The sequence below is a fragment of the Thermobia domestica genome, chromosome 4 (genome assembly GCF_964235325.1).
Source record: "Thermobia domestica chromosome 4, izTheDome1.hap1.1, whole genome shotgun sequence".
NCBI lineage: Eukaryota > Metazoa > Arthropoda > Insecta > Zygentoma > Lepismatidae > Thermobia > Thermobia domestica.
Window position 1 is genome coordinate 9,265,625 of NC_137457.1, and position 13,602 is coordinate 9,279,226.

Sequence of the window (13,602 nt, forward strand, 5' to 3'; positions counted from 1 at the left end):
TAGGACAAATTATCCCACAATTTGCCAATGGACATCCCTTTGAGGTTCAGTTGAATATTCTGATGTTCCGGATATTAGCGGACATTTTGATTTCCCTCGCCGGTCCTATGGATGTCCCGGGAGTATATTTGGATGATCCCGGGATGTCCTGTTATCCATTGCCGATTAGTCTTGGACGTCCAGTGGACGTCCGTGTGATATATGAGATGTTAATCTACAAACCAATCGCTAATTTATAATGAGTGAATATAGAGAAATAAAACAGTGCCTATTACTAGGGTTTGGTTTTGTATTTATTATAAGAGTAAAAATTCAAAATTGATCATTTTGGGTTTGCATGTATTTGTCTTTTTCTTGATTAGTAAAATATAAAACATGATTTGCTCATTGCCCTTAGACCACATAACTATTAAACATTGCAGGAACCTGTTTAATTTCAGTTCATTAGAATATATAATTTTTAATATAATTTTTACAGGTGACAGTGACGAAGGTTTACTTGGTTCCATTGACAGTGCTGAACGTTTCAACCAAGGTACATTTCTTTACAATCTTTACCTTTAAGCAATAATGTTATATTCATTTAATGAACAAAAGTGTGCATATAATTCAACATGAATTATGGATGGCGTTGTGCTCTGTTATTAATCTTGGTATTGGACTATATGTGTACTGGAGGTTTATATCACTCTTCAAGTGTAGTACATACAAAGTTTTTATATTAGTCTAAATAACAGAACAGCTACAATATCCTAAAAGAAATAAATTGTAAAATACTTCAGCTGAGCTAGAATATGATTTTGGTTAATGGTATGAATTTGGGAGAAGAATCTATCGATAACAAGTATATTGTCTGTTTTCCTGATTATTCTTTCGTGAAATATTTGCGACAGTATTATAGCAGATATGGAGGGGTGACACACTTATATATACAGTATTTATTAGTGGGGTTTTGTTTACATTTTTATCTTGCAGGTAAATTATCCAATGATCTGTGTTTATATCCTGTGACAACAGTCAGACTATATAGAAAGATACGTACGTTTAAAACCATTGCAATGAGTTCAATCCTCTCAGGCCGAAAAAATCGAATTGTAATCAATGTTTTTGCACTGTCTATACCACTGGCAATAGAATAGAAGACTTTGTAAGTGAACTTTAACGAGTTCATTTAAAGTCGTATAATATAACAATGTCGTTAATGTTGACAAGTCATTGAAGTTATGGAAACTGCGTTCAAACAATTGCTTAATCCGAATATTGACGTCAATGAAATGCAATACACATTTAGGCGTGTAGATAATATTAAGTTAACCTGATGCTAAAAGAGACGCACAATAAGTATTCTGCTCATAAATATGATATATCTGCTTATGTAATTCTAGAATTTCCAGAAAATTTAGCTTTCCGAATATTCTGACGTACTTGCATTGTATATGTTGCGGAGGATTAGTGCAGAACGACGAAAGTAGAAATAAATAAAGGAGTTTACTCTAGAAGTACAAAATTTGATGAGTTAAGTTTATTATCCGAGAATTTTAAATTGCTAAACAGTGGGAAATTGTTTGGAACAATTTAACAGAAGGAGATAATAGAAGACTTGGGAGCAAAAACCCTTTAAGTCTGAAAAAGTGAAAGTGTAAAAGAGATAGCTTCACAAGCGTTTCTCGCCGTCCGATTTTCTTCAACCTTAGCACATATATGCTAGGCCGGAAATAAATCGACACGTATTTTTTATTTCTTTATTAAAATAGTTTAAGGGGGATAAAGGGTCCCTTTTCAAAACCGGGTTCCGTTGACTAAAAGGGCCACAATAAAGGAATTAAACTCTGGTGGTGTAAGGATGACTTTAAAGGAGGAAATACGCGTTTTGTCGTTTTTGCGAGAAAATAGATTCAGAGGGTAATTGCTCTCTTCGAAATGACAAAGAACACATCACAATCCTTACGGAAATTAGGTTTCGGTGAAATTGCTTGAAATCGAGATATGTTGTTGAGGTTGTGTACCTGAGAGAAAGTCTCAGTGGGCACAAACAAAAATCACTGACGATTGTGCCACTACAGGGAAACTTTTTTTGAAAAAAAAAACAGCCTAAAATAACGATATTCTATATTTCAGTAAAAATGACAGAAACGTAGTTGATATTTTGATTCTGAGAAAAAGTCATAACGGACATAACCACGAATCACTGACCGTTTGACCACAACAGGGGCCACTTTTTTTAAAGCAGCCAATGATAGTGATATTCTGGATTTTGATGGAAATGACTGAAACTGTGATATATAGTAGATATTATGATCCCGAGAAAAAGTCTTAGTAGGCACAGTCACCAATCACTGATCGTTTGGCTACTACAGGGCAATATTAAAAAAAAAGAAAAAACAGAAAAGGTAACGGTATTCTAGATTTCGGTAAAAATGAATAAAACAGTGATGTGTTGTATATATTGTGATCCTGAGAAAAAAATATCAATTTGTACAACCATCTATCATTGACGACTTGGCCTCTATAGAGACACTTTTTTACAGTAAGGATTGAGATTTAAGAAAATCGTAAACTTTTATGTTGGCGGCTGTAGTACCCCTTCTAATTGTCACAAAGACATACATTATACCTCGTTGTAAAGGTAATGAAACGCGGATTTTAACGAGATAACTTTTGTTTTCCTCGTACCAAACTTGTAGATGAAGAAGAAGACGAAATTTTGAAGAAAATGAGATTTTTAGTTTTTGGAAATTTGTTAATAGCTGGCAATACACTTACTTGCCCTACGCAGGAAAAAATATTTTCTCGTGTACACCAGACATTAGGTAACATCATGTAAAAAAGTGAAGTGCGGAAGTTTAACACCAAGTGAGAAAAAATTACGAATGTGTTTCCTACGAGAATCACCGGTATATATTTTTCTAAATATTTTGGTCTAACCTGGCGTCTTTAATTGGCACGGAGATATAAGCCATACCTCATTTGATAGCTTATGAGACGTAGTTATTAACGAGTTAACTTTTGTGCCCCTCGTGCCCATCCCGCAAAGAAAAAGAAGAAATTTAAAAGAATTGAAATAAAAAATACATTTTCTCGAAGTTGGCATCAGTGCTATTTGTTATACAAAAATGGCCATACACAGAGTATCATTAGCAAGGATGTTTATTTATATTTATTGATACCACGTTTTATGCTTGTAGCTCCTTTGGACGTAGAGTCTCTCTCTCCCAAATACTGATGGGGAGGGGGAACTAGTACATCCAACTTCTTCCCTTACCCTTACACTGCTGAACTTCCGATGTAGACGAAATGCCCACCGTTGGAAAGTTTGATCCTTCCTCAAGAGATAGACGTCTAAATCGTCTCTTTAGGTTAATTAGGAGCACAGTGTTGGAGGTTTAAACTGTCGGCTCAACTATTGAGTCGTTCGTCCTGTAAAGGTTAAATGAGGTAACGGTATTCTGGATTTTGGTATAATTGCTTGAAACTTTGATATGTTGCTGAACGTTTGATCACAACGAGACATTTCTTTTAACAGTAGATGGTAACTATATTCTGAATTTCGGTAGAATTGCTTGAAGCCATAATATGTTGTTAATATTGGATCCTGAGAAAAAAGTCTCAATGGGCATAACCACCCATCACTGATCGTTTGAACACTTAACGATAACGTTTTTCGACATCAACAGATGGTAGGTCTGGATTTCGGTGGAATTGGCTTCAACCGTGATATTGTGGTCCTGAAAAAAGGTCTCAATGGACACAACTACCAATAACTGACCATTTGGCAACTACGGGACCATATTTCTTAAAAGAGCAGAAGGTAAGGATATTCTGGAACTTTGATGGAATTGTACGAAGCTACGAAAAGTCCTATCCAACAACGCGGAAAAGGGAGAAAATAGCGTCTAACATCATTTAGTATAGACAACATTCCGATGTTCATCTTGAGGGACAAAGGAAAACCCTGGAAAGCACTAGACAATTTTTCTCAGGAACATGACATCTACAACGTATCACAATTTCATTAATTTACACCGTAATCAAAAATATCGTTGTACCCGGCTGTTTTCAAAAATTTGGACCTGTAGTGGTCATACGGTCAACAATTGTTGGTTGTGTCCATTAAGACTTTCTCTCACGATGAGAAGATCTACAACATATCACAAATTTACTCATTCCTACAGAAATCCAGAACATTGTTATACTTAGCTGTTTTCAAGAAAGTAAACCTGTAGTCACCAAACGATTAGTGGCTTGTGGTTCTGCCCTTCCTGCCCATTCTCAAGTTGACAATATCTACAACATATCACGGTTTCCGTCATTTTGACCGAAATCCAGCATGTCACTATCTTCGGCTCGGCTGCTTTCAAAAAAGTGGCCTTGTACGGGCTAAACAAGTGGTTTTGCCCATTAAGTCGTTTTCTCAGGATCATAATGTCTACAATATATCACAGTTTCAAGCAATTCCACCGAAATTTAGAACACCGTTAAATTCTGCCTCTTATTATTATTTTTTTTATAAAAGAAGCAGCTCTGCAATGGCTAACGTTCAGTGATGGATGGTTGTACAAATTGAGACTTTTCCTTTGGATCACAATATCTACAACTCATCACGGTTTCATTCATTTTTTCAGAAATCCAGAAAACCGCTATCTACTCTTTTCAAAAATGTTGCCCTGTAGTGGCCAAACCGTCAGTGATTGATGACTTTGCCTACTGATACTTTTCTCAGAATCAAAATATCTACAACATATTATGGTTTCAGTCTTTTTTACTGAAATCAAGAATATCGTTATTTTCGGTTGTTCTCAAAAAAATTGACCCTGTAGTGGCCAAATGGTCAGTGATTTTTGGTTGTACCCATTGAGACTTTTTCTCAGGTATACAATATTTACAACATATCACGATTTCAAGCAATTCCACCGAAATCTATTTTCCGTAAGGATTGTGCGGGGTCCTTTGTCAAATCCAAGGGAGCCATTGCCCCCTGAAACTCTTTTCTCGCAGAAACTACAAAACCCGTTTCCTACTTCAAAGTTATCTTTGCATCGCCAGAGTTTCGTTTCTTTAACGTGGCCCATTTAGTCAAGGGGACCTTTTCCTTAAAAGAGGCTGTTTGCCCCTTTTACCTATTTTCCGAAGGAAACAAAAAATACGTGTTGATTTACTTTTGGTCCAGTATATATGTGCTAAATTTGAAGAAAATTGGATGACGAGAAACCTTTGTGAAGCTACTTCCGTTACACTTTCACTTTTCGGACTTAACGGGTTTTTGCCCTAAAGTCTTCAATTCTCCTGACGTTCTTTACTTGAACTTTTCATCTTCCAGAATCTCTATTTATAAGGCACTAAAGAATGATGTGCTTTGAGCGCCATGTGGTATTTTTATGCAGTCACTGAACAAGTGTAATCTCGAATCGTGCGTTCACAGCTTACCTCGGACCGATAGAAATAAAATTTCAACATATTATTAGCATTTAATGAAAACCAATTGTCCAGCGATGGAACATGAGGGAAATAATATAACTTGTTGAACTAAGCAAAATTGCGTAAATGTGTGGGCGTAAAATTTATGCGCAGATTTCATACAATTGGAGTAAACCGAATTATTTTATAAACCTAAAAATTTACATTTTAGAAAACAATATCACATAGTGATGTGATGGTGATGGTAAAATATCCCCATTAATTCTCTATAATGATATAAGTACACCGACACGTTTGTAGCAATATTTAACCTTAAAATATATTTCAATGTTAACTTTCAATTTTTGTTTAAGTAATAAAATATCCAAACAAAATACATTTATCAGTGAGAATATTACCAGCTCAATATTTCAATATACTTATGTGTGAGAAAACAAATTTGAATCAATAGAAAATAAAAAGAAAGGAACGTTTTCTGGCCCTAAGTCACTTCTAGTTCGTTGCTTATAATAATCGGACAGTTTTAAATTTATATGTTAAATTTTTCTTCGTGTATGTGACAAATTAAACTGATAACTAACACACTATATTAAATATAACTTTACATATTGCATACATTTATGCACATTCTATTTGTAAATAACCGGGATTACTTATTGTTAAGTTCTTGTTTCCTCTTTCTTTCTTTTATCTTTCTATGCCAGAATGTCTTTATTATGCAACAAATATGACAAATTTTGGCATACAAATTGCAACACATAATAGTTTTCATTAAATAGATATCTGTGGATGTAAATTTGTGATAGTTTTCTCCCTTTGTCAAGAATCTATGTCCTTCAAGAGCAGAAGTATTTGGTCACTTGCTGTACATAAATTTTATCAATTAGTTATTCTGTTTCACTGGATGGAAAACTTTCTTTCACGTTCTTTCATAAGATAAATCAGAACAATACTATGATTTTTAGTAAGAATCATAATAAGATTATGACTGATCCAAGTATCAGAGCTGTATTTGAGAGAAAAATTAAAACTAAAGAGCGATTTTGTTTAAACTGTTAGTATACGGAGAAATAAATGTGTTATATAATCATTATATAAACAGTACTCTCACAGTATCCACATATTTTTTAGAATACAAGCTTCCGTGGGAGCGTGATGAAAAGCAAGGTAAGTATCGATCATACCCCAATTAATTAAACAAACATATATCTAATAAGATGAAAATATCTTTTGTCAGAAGTAGATAAACAATTAAGAAATAGCATTTCTATTGTTTTAATTGAAGATAAGGCAAGAGAAAAATAACAAATGTTTTTCTCCTTCTTATGAAACATGTAACGTATTCCTTCACGATACATGTTTTTATCTTAAATTAGCATTAATTACCCGCTTCGTTGGGTTAAATTTAAAAAAAAAAGATAGTAATATGTTCCATTAGTTAGTCACTTTTTACTATTACTCAAGTGTTCTCTGATATCGGTCATTTTTGTATTTCTCCACCCCCTCCTTCCCCGTTTTACGTGGCTTAATTTGGATTAAAATGGGATCACAAGTTTCACTCTTCATCTGAGCGACACCGACAACTACGGATTCGACACTAACATACATTTTTGATCATTTATATATATATATATCTTCTCCCTCTTCCTCCCACAAGTAGCGGGGTTGAATTTGGATTTAAACAGCATCGAAAGTTTCACTGTTCTTCTCAGCGACTCCTAAAATCATAGATTCGACATCAGTATCGGTCATTTTAGAGCATTTTTAAGTGTCTCCAATCTCCCCCTCCACTAAGTCACAACGTCAAAGTGAAACGAAGAAAACGTCCCTAGCCAAAACGTTATCAACATTGAAAGTTTCATCGAGATCAGTTGGGTAGTTTAAGAATGATGAAGTTAAAAATATAGTTATCTTCATTTTCATTTTTATAAATATATCTCTCTCACTCCCTTCCCCTAAGTTCTACCGCCAAACTGAAATTATGGAAAACATCTTAGACCTGGAGCTTAAGCCATGTTGAAAATTTGATCGAGAATTGTCGGAGGGCTCATAGATTAAGAGTCACAAACAGTCACTCCCAATTTTATAATATAGATTAATAACAACTAGGGAGGTTTCAGATTTCTCAATAAACTTTCATTTTGTTCAGCTGACAAAAGTTTTATAACCTTTGAAATTACTGTTTTGACTGTCATATAATTATAAAAAAACTTATCAATCCCTTTTAGTTTTGTTTATAAGGAAGTTAGAGACGTTTCTCAAATGCATAGTCCTCAGTTTATTTCCAAGGTAGTAGTAGTCCAAATTATGATTTCGAAAAGGTAGCTTTAGGCTTCCGTTTAACTATTGAAAATTATACTATTGGTCACCAGCAATTGCAGCTACGAGTTAATACAAATAATGGTTTGTGTTGTTTCTTCTAAGCATTTAATGTAGGATTCCCCTGCACTCGAAGTCTAGCACAAACTGTGATTCTGAAACACGATTTAAAACATGAGTTCGTAGTTTAAATATAACACTGAAACACTAGTTTGAAGTCCAAATAAAATATGTTATGTGTTTAACCTCAAAAGAATCTAGGATGAGAACATTTTAAAATGTCATTGCTAACACCACTGTTGTTCCCTTTATCTAGTTTCTTCGACTCTAGATCAAATATAGAGAGAATATAAAAACATTTTAACTAATTTAACTGGAAAGTCAAAATATTTGACATTAAGTCTGTTTTCTAAAGTGATGTTGTAGTACGAACTTGATATTCTATAAAAGTCCCTTGCTTCCACATGGAAATTCTAGACATCCGACTTTAGTTATATCTCATTTTCCAAATGCAATGTGATGTCGAAATTTTTAGTTTGGTGTTGATTAATGTGTTTAACCTAGCTATTTCTTAATGAAGCAGTCCGTGAAATCATCTGGTTTAAATATGAGATTTTTTATTATAGATAAGATTATTTGAATAGCTCATACATAAAGATCTACTAAAATAATGCTAGTTTTATTAACTGAGAACAATATTTAAAAAAAATATTTACCAAAGAGGCAAAAAACATTGCGTGTCTTCCGTCTTCAAGCCAGCAATTATCGTCTTAGCTAGGGCCGTAAGTATCAAAAATGTTTGGTAAATATACTATTGTAAGAACACAATTTACAAATGTTTCTATGACATTTAAGAAAAAAGAACGTTGTCCCTCTAAATTCAAGTAATTAAGCAGTAAACAGTGAAACAATGGACTGAGTCCATGTAACTGTCGTAGATCTTCTTGGAAAATCCAACGGCAAATCCAGGAAGGATCTAAGTGTTTTGCAGCTGCGAATCTGAAAGATTTAGCGCAAATACGAGGCTAAGTCAATAAAGAAATTTATGTCGTTCTTCCTTGACAAATTACAATTCAAGTGGCAACAGCACTTAGACTTTTTTAGCGTGAGAGCCAACAAGACATCATTGGGTAACATAGAGAAAGGATTTGCAGATGGCGTATCTAAAGGATAGTAGAAAGTTCGGATAACTATCGTCTTTTCTGCCCTACTTTCTTATTGGGTAACCGTCCGAAGATTTCATACTGCAACTGCATTCGTGTAAGCAATTCACTGGCAACTCTTGAGAGCAGTTATATTGGTATGAGAAATAATACCGATTTTGTTGTAAAGAAACTTTAACTTTATAAGAATTAAATGCTTATTTGTATCGATAATGCTACATTTAAGAGCAGTCTCTGAAATAAATAGTACATTGTCATCTCCACAAAATTGGGCATTTCAATGAAAATTTGTTTTTCTTATTTATATTTTAAGACAAAACGAAATACTACTAAAATTATGATCGAGCCAATTATTTGCATTATATATTTTATTGATTAATTTCTTATATCTTATCAAATCATGATTATTTCTTTCGTATAACTCTTTTGAAATTTTATTAAAATATTTGTTTGCTTTAAATCGAGAAATCAGCGCAGTAGTTTCTGAACGATTGGCAGGACACATACACGTACGTAACTCACCCGTTGGATCGATAAAAAGAAATCTGAATGTATTTAGTTGAAGTCTTGAATTGAATCCTTTGACAATTTTAACGGAGTTAACTTTAAATAAGCCAAGGTAACAATACAACAGTTGAAATGTTTGTAACAAAACAAAAGATTTGCATGTGAGAAGTTTTGTATCTCTCAGAAGCCACATACATTGTAAGGTAAAAAAATGAAAGAAAATATGATTATGGCCACAATTTTGCAAGGAAGCGATCCCACATAATACAATCAATAATAATAATAATAATAATAATAATAATAATAATAATAATAATAATAATAATAATAATAATAATAATAATATTTCTTAATCTCACAACTCAAACAATTGAGTCTGCCATTTTATCTTACATTCTAAATTGCTCTCTACAATTGCAAATCATCCACTCGCTGTTGTCTAGGTAACAGGTTCAAATTAAGTTTGAGTTAAATGAAAATACCAGGCAATTTAGTTTGATTAACAATTAATTATTATTGATATTTTTCTAATTAGGGTAGGGTACGTGATTAGTAATTTAGATAGAGAAGGACGTTAAAGTTAACTTAATATTGTGCCTTCCTCATCCAAGTACTTATGCAAACTATAAAGGAGCTCAGCATCTATTACAAAATATTCCAACACTTAATTAGTGTAATTTCTCTTATTCTCTTTAAGGTTTACGGCAATATAAGAACTAGTAAACTCTCACTCTAGCCCCATAGCCCTTACTTACAAAGACTGCTAAACTTGATACTAGTAACAGTGGGTTCTACATCTGGTTGGACTTTCTACATTCAATGAAATTCCATGAAGGGAACTATCGAAATAAACATGGAAAGGTAAACTTAGGAAATAGGACAAAGAGCTGTCACACATGGCTCAGCTATGATAATAGGCTTGCATTGAAGACTCCAGGTAAAATGTAAGCAAACTCTTTTATACTTTCGTACACGAAAGTCGAAGTGTTAGTAAAACTATCAGCCAAGGCTCGCTATAGCTTGACTGTCCAGGGATAGACCCCAAATCACAACCTGGATTCTAATTCATGGGGAAACCTCCAGCACCTGGAAATTTCAATAACCTAATCGTCCTCTATTCACTCTGTGCCTAGTACGTCTCAAGATTAACTTTTCATCATTCCTTCTAAAGTTTAAAACAAGAGCACATTTTTGTCATTATCCTGAACCACGATTGTACTTCCTAACAGTAACTGTAATTCTTACTCCTATCTCGGGGAAATTCCTAAGTTGCAGAAAGAAACCAATCTTTCATAGCGGAAACTGCGAAGCCTCAGATCTAAATATTCCAACAACTTTCAGTGACAAATCAAAAGGACATTAGCAAGAAAAAAGAGCTCATTCGCTCAAATTACTTTGGACTGACAGCCACCAGCGAAGCCCACCTAACCTACAGGCCTCCGGCCAGCGAAAGAGCAACAGTCGTTTAAAAAATCCGCCTTTTATATGTTTTCGAAGAAAAAAGCAGAAAAAATTCAACTTAGCAACGGCTCCAGAAGATTCAGTGGCAAGCTTTGGCAAGGCCACTGTCTGACTATCTGAAATAGTAATACAGAAATGATAGGGATATATATGATGTCATATGATATATATGATAGGGATATTTCTGCAATGATATATATTTACATTTACATATAATAAATCATAATAATAAAGATATATTACACTATACCAGAGCAAATAAATAGAGTCAGGCCTGAGTTATACTAAATAATAAACATAACGAAAATATATCATGCATAAATATTGAGTTAATTAACAAGGAAGAAAAGTGCATCTTGCATCTCTGTCCCTCTGTATATATATATTTGTGGGATATACAGGTGGGAAATCCTCGTATATATTACCTAGGTATATAATTCGAGTGAAATTCACAGTCGTAGAACATGAATCTATGGACACCATACTTATCTCAGTTGATAGATACTGACATACTGACCAAAGAAGTAAGTAAGTCAGGTTATAGTCTCGTCCTACGTTTTCCTTTTATAACTTGAATTAACGACTGCTAACCAGTCTCTTATTAATTAGGTGCGTGGAAAAGAATGTCACTTCACACATATGACTACTGCGTGTGAAACATTGTTATGTGTGAATCACAGCTCCTGAGTAAAACGTAAATATCATGCCAGCGAATGGTTTTATGCAATTAAATATATTCGGCCACGGCAGTATAGTGAGATTCTGTAACATCAACCAGTCTTTCTACACATTTGATGTACTGTGATTTGTGGCATATGAGTAATCTATTGATAGTCAGAGAGGGAAAGATCCGCAGAAAAGGCAAGACGCTAAGAACTGGAAACGATATCACTGATAGCACTGTAACTCCGAGAATGGAATCTGGGAGTGGAATGAGAGATAAAATGACTATTCATTGTTATCAAATAAGATTAAAATAATGTATTGTTGAAAGATAGTGTAAGGTTTCAAGTACGGTTCTAAATATCACCGGGCGAGAACTCGTAATAGGTAATTGAAGGTGATATTTACATATGAAAAGAGTTTCTGTTTGGGGATAATTTACTGCTATGTACGTATTTGTTGAAGTGAAGATTAACAGGAAAACCCAACTAACCACGCAGAACTCAAACCGGACATCCTAGCGGGTCAAGCTATGCACACACACACACACACACTACTTACCTGAAAAACACGTCTATTATGTGATATGTTCACGATGTGGTCAAATCTGTATTCAAGAATCTGAAAAACGTGTAATGTCTGGAAAATATGAGATAATTCCAATATGAAGCAGGATATCTCGCTTACTAACACCTCTTGGGCGACCTAGTCTGCTGTACTCGATATAAGATTTTAATTTTTTTTTCTTATTATTTCTTCGTATCATAGCTTTTTAGAATACGTATTAGATTTTGTGGAGCGACACTTCATTACGTCAGGCTTCAATTACAATCAGCATGCTGCCATTCTTGAGTCAGTTTTTAATAATACCTGAAACAATAAGATTGAAAACTGAGAAGCTGATTTAACTCAGTAATATTGGGAATCATACTTCAATGTCTGCAATGAGCGTAGGATACAATATCGTAGAGTGATTATCATCATCTTTATATCATATTACCTGCTTGTGTAACAGTTGAAATTTAAGTTAGTGGTAGTAATGTTTCCTACTAATGCATATGCTTTTAAAAATCATGTATAATTCTCACGGAATGCAAATTGAGCCTCATGTTAGGAATACGCAATCATACTATATGTTTCCTTTTAGTGTGAACGTTCCACCACATCCGTAAATAGCTCAAATATACATATGAATAATATAAGTGAAGATATCTATCAATAATTTAACATAACTTTTTGTAATATTTAATTCCAATTTTATTTTTTTCTTTATAAACATTAGGTTTATATGTATCGAGATTTGAAAAATGAATCGGGAAATATCTTCATTTTCACTTTTTTGCTGACACATTAAAAAGAAATAGAGTAATCTCAAGATGGGTTTAATAGAAGGACTATTACTATGTTAATTCGGGACTAGTTTCGATAGTGGCATATCTAGTCAATTATAGAAGGGATTCGTTATATAGAACACTGCGTCGATGTAAATCGATTGATGTTCAACTAAACGTAATGTTTTTCATGATATGTAATTCGAGGTAGTGCAAATAAAATTTGAAACAAAATCGTCTCTTAAGCATTAATTAAATGGTCACTCATGCTGTACATAAGCAAATTGTATGTGTAGTTTAACACATCGTATTAGAGGTAGCTACTTCTATAAGGATTAAATGGCCACGGTGGATAATTGCTAGAGCAACTGCTCTGATTTGCGGGTATCTAGCTCGATACCCTGTTAAGTAAGTTTGTGGTAGACAATTTCGCGCTCGTGGGTTTTCAGCGGGTACTCCAGTTTCCCCCACTTTCTTGTTCCACAAATTCTTTCTTCATCATCAACTTGCTTACCTCGTTGTCTCCCTTAATGAGCATAATCGCGGAATTCAAAGATTTCATTCCAGATTTTCTACTAGCATTAGGTAGGCAAGCGACAAAGATTGTAGAGAAACTTATCAAAGTGGCAATTTATTATTTGGAACAACGAAATGCACTAAATGTGATATTGAATACTGTTTACACTTTTGTCAAATATTACTTTACACAACTCGCGATATATTGGATGCCTTTTAGTATTTAT

General features: G+C 33.9%; 1 protein-coding gene across 9 annotated transcripts in view; it reads left to right on the forward strand.

The window, feature by feature from the left end:
- Window positions 1–13,602, forward strand: part of LOC145683704 (uncharacterized) — a 109,124-nt gene that overhangs the window by 93,560 nt on the left and 1,962 nt on the right. For all 9 annotated transcript variants that reach the window (XM_081755134.1, XM_081755133.1, XM_081755135.1 and 6 more), the window contains 2 exons: window positions 479–535; window positions 6,547–6,582. In XM_081755134.1, coding sequence (XP_081611260.1) covers window positions 479–535; window positions 6,547–6,582 — 93 coding nt within the window. The remainder of the gene's footprint in view (window positions 1–478; window positions 536–6,546; window positions 6,583–13,602) is intronic.